Below are 17,478 nucleotides of genomic sequence, written 5' to 3' on the forward strand. Positions count from 1 at the left end.
AGCTAGTTTTCGTTGAGCCCCCAGCAATTGGCCGATGACAGTTTCGAGTGTTCTGGCCAGTACTAGTTCCAGCTGTGGTGGCTTCTGCTCCCGGGCTTTTGGCTCTGGTAAGCTGTGATCCTCTGTGTCCCCCTGTTTGTCTCTCCAGTTGTCTGGGTAGCAGTTTGCCCCGCGTCCCCAATTCTCTAGTGAATCTAAGAAGAGTGGTTCGTTTTCAGTTTGTTGAGCTTTTTTCTTGTGAGGATGGCAGCGATGTCTTCTCAGCTCCTTATGCGCCAGAGCAGAAAATGCCTTTGTACACAAAGGAGGGAAGTGAAGAAAAGTTACTTGGGCTCTTTGTCTCGGTTGGGGTTCAGGATGCACACCCGAGATCAGAGCGTGGTGTAGGTGGTTAATTCGAGAGGTGATCCCCGCGGGCTGGAACAAGTGGGTAAAGTGAGTCAGGGACAGGAGAAAAGCCAGTGAACCGTGTGGCGTTAACCTGCTGGTTTTCCGGCACTGGTGTGCCGTGTGGGTGGAAGGGTTTAAAGACCCTGCTTTAACATATCTTTATCTTCACCACAGCCTTGGAATAGGGCCTGACTAGTTCTGACTCTGGTTTTAAGGCTGCCTGTAGTGCAAAAGAGGAAGTGCTGTCAAGAATGGGAATGTGGGGGTAGGGGGCGCCTGGGCAGCTCAGTTAAGCAAAGGGCTCTTGATTTCCGCTCAAGTCACGATCTCACGGATTGTGGGCTCGAGCCCCACATTGGGCTCTGCGCTGACCGCCTGGAGACTTGCTTGGGATTCTCTCTCTCCGTATCTCTCTGCTCCTCCCCTGCTAGCATGCATGCTGTCTCTCCCTCTCTTTCTCTCTCTCTCTCTCTCTCTCTCTCTCAAGATACATAAATTAATTAAAAAAAATAAAGAATAGGACTCGTGGGCTCTACTCGCAGGGGCTTCTGGGTGGCCTGTGGTTGGTCACCTTCCTCTCTGGGGCTCAGCTTTCTTCAAGCTCACGGAAGATCTTTTCTACTCCTAACATCCAAATGGGTGCCTATGGGGGGACACCCCAGCATCCTGCATGGACCGTGTGAGGCCTGAAGCCAAATACATTTTCACAGAAATTGTGAAGTAAGCTCCCCCTTTGAAAACTTGCGAGTTTTTTTTTTTAATTTTTTTTAATGTTTATTTATTTTCGAGAGAGACAGAGATAGAATGCAAGTGGGTTAGGGGCAGAGAGAGAGGCAGGCACAGAATCTGAAGCAGGCTCCAGGCTCCGAGCGGTCAGCACAGAGCCCGACGCGGGGCTCAAACTCACGGACCCTGAGATCATGACCTGAGCCGAAGTCGGATGCCCGACTGACGGAGCCACCCAGGCGCCCTGAAAACTTGTGAGGTTTTGAGTTGTTCTGACTTTACATAGTTCTTCTGATTCTTTCTAGGATATTTATTTATTTATTTATTTATTTATTTATTTAGTGTCCTTCTGGTGTGATTTTTGCTCTCTGGAATGGCGTTCTCAGGGGGCCTAGGCCTGGGCCTGAGCAGCAGTTGGTTCTGGGGTTCACACTGCTTTGCTTCTTGGCTCACTTTTTACAGGTAGCTGGCTATCGGGACGGGGCCTGGATGTGAGTCTTCGGGGAGCACTGGCTTCACCCAAGCAGGTCCCAGAGTGGGGCTAGGGCTTACATAACAGCAGGATGACAGTCCTGAATGCATATCTGGAATATCTAGGAATGGATCTATCTAGGAACATACAGTGATAGGAATTCATATCCCTGCCCAGTCTGAATTCTTTAAAAAAAAATTTTTTTTTTTAGTTTATTTATTTTTGAGAGACAGAGAGAGACAGCATGAGTGGGAGAGGGCAGAGAGAGAGAGAGGGAGACACAGAATCTGAAGCAGGCTCCAGGCTGTCAGCCCAGAGCCCGATGCGGGGCTTGAACTCACAGACTGCGAGATCATGACCTGAGCAGAAGTCGGACGCTCAACCGACTGAGCCACCCAGGCGCCCCATGCCCAGTCTGAATTCTTAAGGGGCTGTTGAGCTCTCTGAGTCCTTATGTGCACATTTATTTGTAGTTTTTTTCATCCTGTATACTATTTAATATATATATACATATATATACATATATATATGTATATACGTATATATATACGTATATATGTATATGTATATATATGTATACACACACATATACATATACATATCATATTATACATATATATAATAATATATATATTCTATATAATTTAGCTTTGTTTTTATCCTCAACATATTTAGGAAAGGCTTTATGGTAACTTAACAAGGAAACCTGTAATACAGCAACAACAACAAATTGCAAACGCTTCTGTCTGCTTGCTAAGCGCTGGTAACTATTTTTCAACTCATTCGATCCTCAGCACAGCCCGGTGAGGTAGGTGGTATTATTATCCCCATCTTTTATTTTATTTATTTATTATTTTTTTTTTAATTTTTTTTTCAACGTTTATTTATTTTTGGGACAGAGAGAGACAGAGCATGAACGGGGGAGGGGCAGAGAGAGAGGGAGACACAGAATCGGAAACAGGCTCCAGGCTCCGAGCCATCAGCCCAGAGCCCGACGCGGGGCTCGAACTCCCGGACCGCGAGATCGTGACCTGGCTGAAGTCGGACGCTTAACCGACTGCGCCACCCAGGCGCCCCTATCCCCATCTTTTAGATGCAGAAGCCAAGGTACAGGGAAGTGAAGGCGCTTCCCTGAGCCTCCAAGGGAGAGAGTGGCAGAATGAGTACCCAAACCTGGGTGGGCTGGCTCTGGTCTGTGCTCTGAGCTGAAGGGACAAGTGGAGAAAAGTGAGACAGGGACGGTGAAGGTATATATCTGTCTTTCCTGATAGCCTGAGAATGAGGACGAAGAGATGACGGTACGTAATAGATGTGTTATCTGTTCTTTTAAAGACAACTGTCTAGGGGCGCCTGGGTGGCGCAGTCCGTTAAGCGTCCGACTTCAGCCGGGTCACGATCTCGCGGTCCGTGAGTTCGAGCCCCGCGTCGGGCTCTGGGCTGATGGCTCGGAGCCTGGAGCCTGTTTCCGATTCTGTGTCTCCCTGTCTCTCTGCCCCTCCCCCGTTCATGCTCTGTCTCTCTCTGTCCCAAAAATAAAAATAAAAAAAAACGTTGGAAAAAAAAAAATTAAAAAAAAAAAAAGACAACTGTCTAATTCTGCCTTCCCTGTTCTACGTAGTGGTGAACAGCCATAATCATGCAGCATAGGGGCAGTGGTGAGGAGGACCAGCCCCTTCCCTTACATTCTTCGACAATATGATTTCAACACCTTTCCTCCCCTCTAGGCTGATCTTTGGTTGAGAAGCAGTCCTCACTGGACCAACAGTCCTTCCTAGGATATGTCCAGGAGTCCCAGCCCAGAGAGGGCAACCTTCAGAAGAGCAGATTGAAGACCCCCATTTCGATTTCCCCAAATTGCTCCTTCTGCCTTCTGCCTATTCTTCTACCATTAGAAAACCATTCCTTCCTCTTTTTTTTTTTAAATTTTTTAAAAATTTTATTTTATTAGAGAGAGGGAGAATCCCAAGCAATCTCCATGCTCAGTGCAGAGACTGATGTGGGGCTCAAACCCACGACCCTGGGATCATGACCTGAGCCGAAATCAAGAGTCGGATACTCAACTGACTGAGCCACCCAGGTGCCCCTCAACCCCTCCTTTAGACAAGCCCACACTTTCCTGGGATTCAGTGTGGCCTCAGAGAAATGTAAGTCTTCCACTCTGCCACCCATTCAACAAGTGATCCTGGGGTCCAGGAGGTAAAGATATGGCTGGTGTCACCCACAAGCAGGGACCCCAATTCTAGTACTCATTTCTCCTTATTCTGAATCCCCAAAGCAGGAGATACGGACTTAGCTTAGGGGTCATCCAGCCTCATTATTCCCCAGATTATTCCTTCAAAATTTTCTGTTATCTGTTCTGCATATACCTATAGAGTTTCTGGGAGTCGAAGAGATGCTTAAAATCGAAGTAAAATTATTGTTACATCGGGGACTACATTTCTAGTTTCTTGTTTGTCTCCTTTGATCAAACCAAATCCTTCCAGCCCCTTCTATCCCCAAGCTCGAGTAACTACAGAAATAAATTATCAAGTGGATGACTGCCATAAAGAGAAAAAGTTGATGCTTAAAGGGCTTTCCAGGCTTTTTTTTTTTTTTAAGTTTATTTATTTATTTTGAGAGAGGGAGTGAGGGTGAGAGCAAGGGGGAGGGGTAAAGGGAGAGAGGAAGACCGAGAATCCCAAGGAAGCTCCGTGCTGTCAGCACAGAGGCTGACAGGGTGCTCGAGCCCATGAACTGTGCTATCATGACCTGAGCTGACATCAAGAGTTGGCTCCCTAACTGACTGAGTCATCCAGGTGCCCCTAGGCTGGGAGGGAAGAAGGGGAACATGTTAAAATCTAGAAAGCCAGAGAAGGCTTACACTGATCCCATTTGGGACACAGTAACCCTAGTGGGGCTTCCAAGGACATGAGGTCCTGCTTGTCTTATCTCTCCCATTTGAGTTTAAACTCCAGAGTTACTGGGTGCATGAGACCAACATTGACCACACGCTCCCACACTACCTTCCCATGTCTGCGTGAGAATGTGAGCATCTGCGGGGGTAGAAGCTGCTTTCTTAGTCAGTGGTATTTATCCCAGAGCCGAGCAAAGTGCTTGGCCTCGTGTAAAAATAAGAGAAAATTAAAATACTTAGGTAACTTACAAATGCCCCCCAGAATCTAGAACAGAGCTCTGTATTCAGATATCTCTTAGAGAGTTCTGTTCACAAACTAGCAAAACTCTGCTGCCCTCTGTCTTCTGAACAAAGACCTGTTCTGTGTACTCAGTCTAAAACGAAACCTAAGAAAATAGCTGACGTGTGCTCCTGACAGAGAAACTGAAACTGATGTTTTTTTTTTTTTCTTTCTCTTTCCCCTCTTGCAAGTTGCCAAATAAAACTGAGTTACTCTCCAGGCATGGCTCCCCAGCCTCAGGAGAAGAAAACGGTTTTAGATGTTGGGACATGGGAGCAGATATTTCAAGAACTGATGCAGCAGGAGAAACCCCGGGCCAGATGGACCCTGAAGTTGGATAAGAATCTCGATCCAAACTGCCTTGCAGAAGGGTGGAAGCAATACGAGCTGAAAGGATTCGGCAGGTGAGTGAGAGTTTGCCTTTCAGTGGGCATTCTTGGACGAAGAGGCCAGCTTAGCCTCAGCAGCATCCTTGGGTTCCTTCCAGAGCATGTTAAAGGAACAAGGGTCACCAGGATCTCCCTTTGCACAGTGTTCTTTAGTATGTAAATGCCTCCATTTTGTTTAACGCAGGAAGTTTCTTCTTTTACTAGGCTTCCTCCCTTAACCTGAGTGGAAACCACAAACGGGATGCTAGGGTTCCCCGGGTGGCTCAGTTAAGCATCCAACTTTGGCTTAGGTCACGATCTCACGGTTTGTGAGTTTGAGCCCCTCGTCAGGCTCTGGAGCCTGGAGCCTGCTTCGGATTCTGTGTCTCCCTCTCTCTCTGCCCCTCCCGCACTTGCGCTCTGTTTCTCTCTTTCCACCTCTCTCAAAAAACGAATAAATATTACAAAAAATTTTTTAAATCTCACTGGCAGGGGGCAGAAGGACCCCTCCCCGTGAGACACCCAGAGATATTTTACTAGCAAAGAGGCAAACGTGGGGCCACATAGGATAGAAGCTATGGTGGCTCACAGGAAAAAGCTTTGTTAAAAACACAATCCCTTTCATCCTTTTTTTTTTTTAAATGTTTATTCATTCATTCTGAGAGAGAGAGAGAGAGAGAGAGAGAACCCCAAGCAGACCCTGAGTTGTTAGCACGGAGCCTGACAGGGGCTTGAACCCATGAACTGTGAGATCATGACCTGAGCCAAAATCAAGAGTTGGACACTTAACTGGCTAAGCCACCCCGGCGCCCACCCCTCTCATTCTTATTTGGCAATGTGTCAATATCATATGGACTTTTTCAAACTGGAAGAGATCTCAGAGACTGAGGCCAGGCAGGCCAACCTGCTTCGGGTCAGCAATCACCTGAAGGCACACGGCCTTGTTCCTTTTATCTGCAGGTTCCAGTGTTCCTCATGCCAGCGGAGTTGGGCTTCTGCTCAAGTGCATATCCTATGTCACATGCACCTGGAGTCCCACAAATCCCAGGGTCAGGTGATTATGCGCCTCTTTGCTCAGAGGTGCAAGAAGTGTTCCTGGTCTCGATTTGAGAACCCTGAGTTCTCCCCAGAGAGTACCATGAGGATTCTGAAAAACGTGGTGCTGCGTATTCTGAAGAAATTCTATGACTTTAAGAAGCTTTCAGAGCTACCGATCATTCGGGAGGTGCCTTTGGATGGCTCCCATGACTCGAACAATTGTGAAGGTTGCTCTCTGGGCTTCTGCTTACTGAGATTGCGAAACAACACGACGGAGCCATCAGTATCCCCATTCTCTCCCACTGGTTCCTCATCTCCCACTGGTGATGTGTTCAGCCAAAGCCAATGGAATGGGTATTATTATGTCTATAAGGCATCAGGGCCCAGCCACACCACTGCTGAGCCCAAAGGGGAGACCAGCAGGCAGCTCACCCCAAGTTCCGACAGGCAGGCTGCACAGGGAAATTTACAATCCACACGGGGGACAGCACCACAGGCCCCCTGCAGGACATACTCTGAGGTTGTCAGGAGGGTAGGACAACAGTCCACACAGCAGGCATGCTCACAAGCCACACAAGGGGCAGGTGTGCAGGCCACACGGGGGACAGACCCAAAGGCCACGTTGAGGGCAATCCCAAAGGCTACATCAGGGTCAGACACTCAGACTATAGGGAGAACAGTCCCCTCTAGGTCAAACCTACAGCTCACGTGGACAGACTCCGTGGCCACACATGGGTTTTCGGCCTCCAGTGGAACTCAAGCTGCCTGGAGAAGTTCACCCAGAAATGTTCCAAACAGCTATCCCATATACGCTCCGGTAGTGCAACAAGATTACTTCGTTGATGAGGAGAGATTGAGCCTGTTCTACTTTCTCTGCGGTATTTGTATCATTGTCGTTTTCATAGCCAAATGGTTAGAAGAAGGAAGATGGCGATAAGCTTGTCTTCTTTTGTCTCAGTTCCACGGTAATCAATGAACTGGTTGCCATTTTAGTACGACACAGAACATGCTTTCAGACCGTGCAGGGTCAAGTTTGTAAGAATAAACACTAGTTTCCTAGATCTCCCTAGCAGATAGTCTAAAACATAACCTAGCAGATAATGGACCCAATAATAAATATTTGATGACTCACTAAAAGCTCTTCATTCATTCATCCACTCATTCATTTATCGGTATCTATAGATATCGATAGACGCCACATCTTGACAAGAACTGAGGGTCATGAGTGTTATCAGAAAGTTATTGTGGTAGGCAGAATAATGACCCCCCCAAACTTATCCGTGTCCTAGTTCCCGGAACGTGTGCATATGCCACAGGCAAAAAGGACTTTGCAGGTGTGATTACTTTAAAGATCTTGAGGGGCGCCTGGGTGGCTCAGCCGGTTGAGCGTCCGACTTCGGCTCAGGTCAGGATCTCACAGCTCGTGAGTTCCAGCCCCACGTCAGGCTCTGTGCTGACAGACAGCCCGGAGCCTGCTTCGGATTCTGTGTCTCCCTCTCTCTCTGCCCCTAACCCCCTCGCATTCTGTCTCTGTCTCTCTGAAACATAAATAAACATTAAAAAAAAATTTTTTTTTAAAGATCTTGAGATGAGGCGCTTATCCTGCATTATCTGCAAGGGCCCAACATAATCACAATGGACCTTACAGAAGGGAGGCAAGAATGTCAAAGTGAGAAAAAGGAGATTTAATGATGGCAGGAGAGCTTGCAGTGATGGGCTTTGAAGATGGAGGAAGTAGCCATGAGCCAAGGAACGCAGGCAGCTCTAGAAGCTCATAAAGACAAAGGAACAGATGTTCCCCCAGAGCTTCCAGAGGGAACCAGCTCTGCGGACGCACGACTTCAGCCCGGTGAGACTGATTTTAGACTTTGGACCTCCAGAAGTCTATGATAATAAATTTGCGTTGCTTTAAGTCACTACATTTGTGGTCATTTGTTATAGCTGTAATAGGAAAGTAATACAGCTATCAATATCACTCCAAGGATCAGGCAATTATGTTTTAGGTCTGCTTCCGTTGAAACAATAGTAAAAAGAGCATTTTGTAGATTAGAAATATCTATAGGCCGATCCCCTCTTGTTCTTCTTCCTCCCCTACTTAAATCTATCCAAATGCCCCCGTCCAGAAGAGACTCCCTTTGATCTGGTGACCCTTGGAGCTATCCTGTTCTCTCCCTTCTTCCAGCACTGGATGAGGAAGCACGGAAGAGCTTGCCAATCCTGAAACCTGGGCCTCAGTTTCCCCATCTATAAAACAGGCTAATGTCTTCCAGTGAAACGTGGTAATTGAACACGTGCATTTCCCTCTGAGCTTTCCTGAAATCTTACTGAGTGACGGTGAAAGGGGGCGGGGGGGGGCGGGGGGGGGAGGCATCAGCACACAAGGGTAAAGAGAATGGGTAGAAGCCAGCAAACCGAGGGACCAGTGATAGGTCACTGACTTGGCAGAGTAGGGAGATCCGGAATAGAAATCAGGTGAGGGAGAACTGAGGCGCAAAGCAATTCATGCGGCACAAGTTCAGCAAGTTCAAAACCAGAGGCCACAGCCACGCTGAAAGAAGCTGCTGGGGACGTGGAAGCAGGGGGATTGGCTGAAGGCGTTTACAGCACGTTTCTTTCCTCCAGCCCTCTGCAGCCCAGTCACCACTCTTAACTGACTCCAGGTTTATTCTCTGAAGACATTGACTTAGAGGGACTCTGGACTCAGGGACTAGGGTGATGTTATGGGACAGAGTGCCACCCAGCAATCAGAAAGGTAGTCAAAGTCTATACACTGACTATGGGAGTCCCTTACCCACTCCCAAACCTAGGAACCATGCCAGGCTTATATCCTACGCACCCGCCCCTCAAATACACAGGAGAGTGGATGGGTCCTCTTTGGGAAAACCTATCAGCTCAAGAGAAAAAACAATACATATCTATGAAAAAGGGTGGTGGTGGGGGGGGGGGGGGGCTGTGGTGATGAGTTTCATCTAGCAGAATGACTAGCCAAAGTAGCTCCAGAGTAAATCCACCAGATGCAAGAGCCCTTCAGAGGGTCGGACACCTCATGTGGACAGATTGCCGAGGGCTTATTCAATATTTGATATGTGTGAAGGGAAATACCAACTGTGAAGGCGAAGAAGAAAATCAAATTTAAAAAAAAAAGTGGGGAGTCAGGGAAAACGGATACTTTAAAGATAAGAAAACAAACCAAAACCTATTTCAAAATGATTATTTATGCCTCAGAGGGACAAGAGAGGGTATCATCTTCGCGAAACATGAATTAGACCGATTCTCTGCAGCACTCTCAGGTGAGGCAGTTATCTCTGGCTGGGGGTGAGTCTTTGGGGGGAATCTCAGCTACAAGTCTTATGCAGGCAATGCTCCTGAAAGCTGGAGGAATGAACACCCTGGTCCTGAAGGCCGGGCTCTGGCCAGGGGACCACAGCCTCCACGACAGGCAATATTTTGCACCACTCCAATCCAGTTGCTTGGTCTAAAATGCTCCCTGAATCCTCCAGGATTTTTTTCCTGAAGAAACGTATAAGAGGAAAGAGAGCGAGCAAACTAAGCCCCATCACTGCATCTGTCTTGGGATGGCAACTATCTCCCTTTACGACTCCTTCTCCATTCCCCTTACCTGGGCACCTCTGCCGTTTGGGTGGCTTACCTGCTCAGCCTTTCCAGACCTTCATCTTGGCGCTGTGGACCCTTCCTCACAAGGCCTTTCTCAGCTGTGGTTTCTGCATTTGTCCATCCACTGTCAAAAGTACCAAGTACCAAAAGAGGAAAGTACCAAGAGGCGCCAGTGGATCACTTGGGTGCCAAATATATTCTTCCTGGGCACCCCCCTCCCGGTGTCCTATTTCCTTCTGATGATCAGGAGGGTGACGCTTTTTTGCCCGCTGTTCTCTCAGCAAAAAAGTCTTTGAGACGACCAGCCTTCGCTGGTCATGCAGTTCTTGCCGCAGTCCCTAGTGGGAGCAGTCCCCACCCGGGGTGGCCAGACCTGCAGAGCCTTGGGTTGTGGTGATGGGACACCTGAAAATGGCGCCTGATTTAATGTGAGTGATGGGAAACAAGGTCGTTCCTACTTCCATCTCTTGATTTCCAGATCCATATGCTCCACCACTGGGACCGCACACACAATGGTCATTGATTCAGAACGTGTACTACTCCGCCCCGGTGGACGGTGACTCATCTTTGCAAGGCAGCATCTCCAAGCAGCATTACAGCCACCTCTTTAAGGGGCTGTATCATTGATCCGTACCTCAGGCTGGCCGCTTCTGGGTGGTGTTGTATTTGAGAAAACCAGGAAACTGCATGGCCTTATCACCTCTGCTATAACTCTTTTGCTCCACATTTGGTCATTTCTCTAACGTGATAATATGTGATGCGTTAGTTTGCTAGGGCCGTGGGAAAGAATCCGTTCCGTGCCTCTCACCCAGCGTGCCGTGGATTGCTGGCAATCTTTGGGGTTCTTCGGCTTGTAGCAGCATCACCTTGCTCTCTCCGTTTACTTTCACAAGGTGTTCTTCACATGTGCATTTCTGTGTCCAATTTTCCCCTTTATTTTTCTAAATAAAAAAAAAAATCTTTGAGAGAGACATTTTAATCTCTCATTTTAATCTCTCAAAAAAAAGTTTTTGAGAGAGAGAGAGAGACAGAGAGAGCAAGGGAGGAAGAGAGAGAGAGGGAGACACAGAATCTGAAGCAGGCTCCAGGCTCTGAGTTGTCAGCACAGAGCCCAAGGTGGGGCTCAAACCCACAAACGGTGATTTCATGACCTGAGCTGAAGTCAGACGCTTAACCGACTGAGCCACCCAGGTGGCCCCCCCTGCCTTTTTTTTTTTTTTTATAAGGACACCAGTATGATTTTATCTTAACTAATTACTACCACATAATTGAACTAAACTACTGGTGAACCAAGACTAGCCTTTACCTTCCTCTATTGACAGGTCTGAAGTAACAACCTCTTCCTGACCATGTGATCAGCTGTGAGCTGAGGGAGAGGCGTGAGTGCACCAGTGGAGGCTGACCTGGGGGCTGGGCCCCCAGGTCACCCAGCTGTTTTGTTTTCTCCATCCCTGACTTCTGTTCAATCCCGGGCCGTGTCACTTCCATATTCTGATGTATTGTGCTGGGCCTGCTCAACCTTATGACTAAACGAGCCTTTCAGAATCTGGCTCACAATGGGCATCTCTGGCCCCATTACATTTTGATATCTCACGATCGGGAGTCTTACCTCTATGAGGCCAAGTGGCTTGTAGAAGTTGGTTTCTGAATGGTGTGTAATTCTCTAATGCGGATGGGCACCCTGGTACCAAAGGGTCAGCCGGGTCATACGGCCCACGTGGCAGGGCCACTTGCATTGCATTGTGCTTCCTTTTAGAGGTGTGAGGACCTGTGCTTCCTTTTAGAGGTGTGAGGGTCAAGATGCTATAATTTGACCTTCCCATTGGAAGCGCTATCCTGCCGTGCTCCAAACTACTGTGCCCCTAAAACCTTTACTGATATGGCAGGGAACCTTTGTAGGATTATGTAGGACCCCCACCCTGTGAAGTGTGAGGTCTCCGATGCACTTGCCACTTCTTACTCCTCTTGTCTGATTAAAATGGTATCGTTGATGGAGTAAACCAATGTGACGTTCTGCAAAAAGTCCAGATGGTTCAGGCTCTGCAGATTGTACCATGACTGAGGATGAGAGAGAAAACATGGTCCTGAGACAAGAGCGTAAATGTAAGCCGCTATACTCTCTGTATGAAAAGTACGGCGTCAGTCCTCCAGGATTTGACTGGCTTCTATAGGAGCTAGACCGGGGAATTAATTGAGAATCGGCTGGAGATCACCACCTCTGTGTCTTTTAGGTCTGAAGGGTGGCTCTAATCTCTGCCATTCTCCGTGGGACATGATAGTTTTGGCTTTTATGGTACTGTATCATGGTTTTTTGAAAGAGAAATCTTCAGCTGTTCTCATTACAGTAGCTCTTACCCAGAGGAAAAAGAACCAAAGAAGGGTTCTACTTCCACTGCATGCGTGCATTCCAATTATCCATTCAGGGACTGGGTGAGCCCATGGATTCACTGTATTCATCATGAGCCTGACATGAGCCGGGACTCAGCTTATAACTTGGCCCCAGATACTTCTACTCAAACAGCAGTCCATGATTTGTTTCAGATACCTGGGGATCAATATCTATTCAGATCCTGAACCTAAAAGCCCTCAATATGTCTAGATATTCCCCTTTCCCCAGCATACAGTTACCCAAATAAATGGCCATACATCTGTTTGAGGAAGGACCGGGGACTTTTGCCTCATTCTTTCCCCTTGGGAACCAGCCTCTCTGTCAGCCAATGAGTTATGGGTCTGAAAAGTGGCTCCGATCTTACTAAATAAGCGTTCTAATTTTTTTTTAACTTTATTGGTTCAGCTTCCCTCATATTCCTGATTATCCATTTGTGGTTTCTTTTGATTGTATAAATTGAGAAATATTCTTACTGGCTGCCTACCTGTTTATCGTCTACATAAAAAATAGGAAATAGATACAACTAGTATATTGGTACAGAAGGCCCAATATCCAAACATTAGGAGCTCCAGAGAGAAAACAGAAAATGAAAAAACAAAACAAAACCTTTAAAAGCCTTTCTTAGAACAAAAGGACAGGACTTCCTGCTTGAGAGGGTCCCCGAGGGGCCACCTACGCAATGAATGGACAAGGGTCACATCTAGACACATTATTATGAAATTTCTAACACGAGATATAAAAAAGACTCTAAAAGTTCTGGAAAGAAAAACAAGACAAAAAAAAAAAAAACAAAGACAACATGCACAGGGCCTAGAGCTGTAATTACATTGGCCTTCCAACATCTCAATGTGTCTCAGAGGCATTCGTGCTTTTGTGTATTTGCAGATGTCATTTTCTGATTCGGTAATGGCTCTTTCTTCTTTTTCTCAAACTTGTTTTGGCCTCTGTTTTTTGTGTTAGAGGATTTCCTCAAACATCTGGTAGTCCTTGGCTCTCCATCCAAGTTCAAATACAAGACACTAGAAAGTGGGCTGGCACAGGGTATGCTGGAAGACAATGGAACGAAGCCTTCAAAATTCTGAGGGGAAAAAAGTTACTTCCAACATAGTATCTCATACCCAGCCAAAATGTAGTCAAATGTAGGTACAGAATAAACCTCATTTTCAGTCACGCAAGGGGTCATATTTTTACCTCCTTTCCTGCCGTGGATCCATTTCCAGGAAGCCCCTAGAGGATATTCCCTCTCTTCTCTCCCCACCACAGTGTAGAGTGAACATCCGGAGTCCAGTCAGTAGGGGCTCCCATACGGCACAGGGACTGGGTGAGCTCCCAGAAAGCTGGAGAAGCCAGCTCCCAGAATACTGACTCCCAGCTGACCTAAAAAGACAAATCCACACTGGAGCTGGCTGACAGAGGGCTCCAGGAGGGCATGCTTCTAAGGGGAACATGGAGGAAACTGAGAGGCTCCCTCAGGCACCTGCAGGTGTGGAAGTATGCAGGTTCACACTTCCAACAGAGTATGGAGATGAGGTAGACAAGAACACGGAAAATCCACGCAGAGAAACAGAAAATTAAGACCAAGGGGATCATTGATGGCAGGGCGAACAGAAACGGTGGTACAAGAAAGTAAATGCAATGAGACCATATGGCTTAGCCACGAGAGCATTCAAACAGTCCTAATGTCAAATATCATGCCTGAAGGGTACTTTAACAAAAAATTAATTAAAATTAAAAGCAGAGGGGCTGAGGGTATAGACGACCGCGAAATCTGTATCTTGATGGTAGGAAACCCGTGCATGGTTTTGAAAAATCGAGAAGCAGAGACGTGGAGTTTAAAGACCAGAGACAAAGGCCATTGTTTCTAGGAAGGAAAATGGAAGCAGGGGGGCAGGGAAGGGCGGACTTTTGTAATAGACTTTACAGGACACTCCGCTTTTCTTGCAGCGGTGTATACATTTGGCTGTCCCCAAAACTAACATGAAACGCCACTTTTGAGGCATCTGATTAGATGTCCAAGCTCCTCCAAGTTTCCCCATTCTGAGCTGCTGGCTGCTTACTCTCATAGGCCTGTGCCCTTGGCTTTTCTCACATCCGGGCTCTTCTTCTTTTCTCCCACTCCTCCTCTGGCCACGAGGCAGACACTGTGGGAATGCGGCCGGAGGGAGGTTTTCGAGGCGCAAGCCCCAGGCTAACGCGGCCCCCTCGGCCGGGCGGTGGGAGGCTCCGGTGGGACAGGGGAGAGCCCTGGCTGCAGAGAACTTTAAATCGGTGATCACACCCGTGAAACGTGGTCTGCTGTTTAACCTCACTCGCGCCGCCAATTCTGAATTTCAGTGGCAAAATACTCCCCGAAAATAGTATTTTGGTGGCCTCCATTTTAGAACAAATTGCTGCGGTTACGGTGTGACCTTTAATATTATGTTTGTAAGCGTGGCTGCCGTCGATAAATCACTGCCGACAGACCCCCACCAAATGGCTCCAGGAAATGACTGCAGAAAATTCTGGCGGAGGCGGGGACGGGGGCGGGGGACACCGGTCCCCAGAGCGGACCTGGTGCGGGTCTCCGGCGCGCCGCCGCCCAGAATCGGGACCCCAGGCGGCAGGTCTGAGCTGGGCGGCCCCCGCCCGCCAGCCGCGGAGGGACCGCGAGGTGGCCGGGACGGTGCCGAAACCTGCGCGCGGGGCGCCTCCGCTGTCCCCGCTTCGTGCCCGTGCCGCGCAGCGGCGACCCGCACCCAAAGCGGCGCGAGACCGAATCGGCCTCCCGCTGTGCTAGGTCTGGCTCGGGAGAGAAAGGCCCGCGGCGCAGGCGGTGCCCGGGCAGCCAAGGCCGCCGGGCGGGAGTGGGGCTGGGCGCCCTCGGGCGGGGGCCTGGAACAGAGGGGAAGGGGAAGGGGAAGGCGGGGCGGGGGCGAGATGAGCACCCCTTCTGTCCTGCTCCTTCTTCTGCGCTTCCTCTCTCCCTGCTTGCGGTTGGGGGCTAAGCCACTCCGGCCTTTCATTTAGCTTTTTTTTTTTTTTTCTTGCTAAGGATGTGGTCCTGGAGATGACTTGTACCTGAGTTTTGTAAAGGGATGTGCGATCTATTTGGAGTTGGCTTTCCTTCTCAGAGACACAAATGTTCCTTCGCCCAGAGTATTTGGAGAAACTTCTTTTTAAACTGGAGTAGATGATCCCTAAGCTCTCTTATAAAAGAAGAAGGGTGCTTTTTTTTTTTTAATTTTTTTCAACGTTTATTTATTTTTTTTGGGGACAGAGAGAGACAGAGCATGAACGGGGGAGGGGCAGAGAGAGAGGGAGATACAGAATCGGAAACAGGCTCCAGGCTCTGAGCCATCAGCCCAGAGCCTGACGCGGGGCCCGAACTCACGGACCCGAGATCGTGACCTGGCTGAAGTCGGACGCTTAACCGACTGCGCCACCCAGGCGCCCCAGAAGGGTGCTTTTTAAAAAGACCCATTCAGGGTGTTAAATAATACATCATTGTTTTTCAAATTAGATTTCCAGGATAACCATACCCAAGCACTTGATGCTTGTGTTTCTATGGGATCTTGTGTAACCACTAGGTATCCAATAAATATTATGTGATTTGGCCTTTCCTTAGGCCCAAATTTCATCTGTCCCCCAGCCCCCGCCTCTCCCCACTGTCCCCAGCCCCACCTTAAACTGTTTAGTCCAAGAGCCCTGAAGGCCCAGGATGTGGCTGGCCTTCAGGAAAGCATGACTCCATCCCCAAGCTGAGGAATTAACTGGAATCCTGAAATAAAGCATGGGGATGTTCCTGGAGGGAAGGAACGTGTGCAGAGAAATTCAGCAGCACCTCGCCAAGCCATGAGTGTTATCAGTCAGGCCTGGCAGCCAAGCTGGAATCAGATACAAAAATATTTATTTTAAGAACACTGTGAGCACCGAGCTGATTCTGAGGCAAACAGATCTGACCCGAGGAGGCTCAGCAAAACAAAACAAAACAAAACAAAACAAAAACACCCTCCTTTTAACAAAATCAGTCATCCCCTGAAATGGAAGAGTTTTTCTGTGTGTTGGATAGTCCGGGGCCAAAATCTGTGGATTTCAAGGAACACTAAATGCATCCAGTGGTCTCCTTGACCCAGCTTTCATGTTCTCTGACCCATCTCCCCTTCACATCTTCACTCCCATGAAGTCAGGGCACTTTCAGCTGGAGTATGATGGCTAAACATCCTCTAGCCAAGAAGGCAGAGGGAGAGAAGCCTCTGGAGGTTTGGAAGGACAGATTCATCAGATGTCAGACCCGGAAACAGGTTTCCAGAGCAATCCTGACCCGCCCCTTCGCAGCAGTGGGAATGGGGGGGTGTCGCTGTTCGACCTCTGTTGCCTCGAGAGGCAGCCAAAAGGTACCAGCTTCCACTTTAGGGGGAAGACGCCTTCCCATCCAAATTAAACTAAAAGGCTGGGGATGTGGAACTGGGAGTTTCTAAGGTTTATACTGGGAAGCAGGGACTGGTTGGGGCAGGGAGAGGCAGAAAAAAAAAAAAACAGGAAAAAATTCGGCAAAACAATGTAGTCCAGTTCCTGGGACCTTCTAGAACCACCTTTAGAGTTGCTGCAGGTAGGCAGAACAGTGCTCTCGTGTCATTTGACCACCTCTCTGGGGCCTGGGTGACAAATTGTCTGGCAGGCCCAATTTGTCTGCTCCAGAGAGTTAAGATGGCCCTTTCCCTGGAGACCCCGGGGAAGCTGGGAAAGAGGGCTCAAGGTGGTTTAGTGGCTCAGAGACCTTAGACTGGGCCCTTAGAGACCTTCTGTCCTAAGGCATCTTTTAACAAATAAGGAAACCAGATCTTTGGAGACAGAAGTGAGCTCCCTGTTAAACCATAATTTTTATTTTTATTTATTTATTTATTTTTAAATTTTTTTTCAACATTTTTTATTTATTTTTGGGACAGAGAGAGGCAGAGCATGAACGGGGGAGGGGCAGAGAGAGAGGGAGACACAGAATCGGAAACAGGCTCCAGGCTCCAAGCCATCAGCCCAGAGCCTGACGCGGGGCTCGAACTCACGGACCGCGAGATCGTGACCTGGCTGAAGTCAGACGCTTAACCGACTGCGCCACCCAGGCGCCCCAAACCACAATTTTTAAAAAAGATAAAAAGCCACGTCTTTCATGCATACAGATTTTAAAGGAATACTTTGCAAAGATTTTATTGAGCTCATTAAGTAATGTGGAAAGCAGTAAGATTCAAAACTGGCCCAAAGAGCATTTGAAACACTAGATATGTGTAGGTAATCTAATGGCTTGCGGGGTTACAAGCTGTACAAAAACTGGTT

At 48.1% G+C, this 17,478-nt stretch overlaps 1 protein-coding gene across 1 annotated transcript; it reads left to right on the plus strand.

The window, feature by feature from the left end:
* The first annotated feature begins 4,873 nt into the window (after nucleotides 1-4,873).
* Nucleotides 4,874-8,083, plus strand: RTP4 (receptor transporter protein 4). The gene is made up of 2 exons (XM_025913567.2): nucleotides 4,874-5,165; nucleotides 6,090-8,083. The coding sequence occupies exons 1-2, from the start codon at nucleotides 4,984-4,986 to the stop codon at nucleotides 7,102-7,104; spliced, it is 1,197 nt and encodes a 398-aa protein (XP_025769352.2). The 5' UTR covers nucleotides 4,874-4,983; the 3' UTR covers nucleotides 7,105-8,083.
* Nucleotides 8,084-17,478: the final 9,395 nt, after the last annotated feature.

Source organism: Puma concolor, chromosome C2, assembly GCF_028749965.1.
Source record: "Puma concolor isolate L17-30 chromosome C2, mPumCon1.1.hap2, whole genome shotgun sequence".
Classification (NCBI taxonomy): domain Eukaryota; kingdom Metazoa; phylum Chordata; class Mammalia; order Carnivora; family Felidae; genus Puma; species Puma concolor.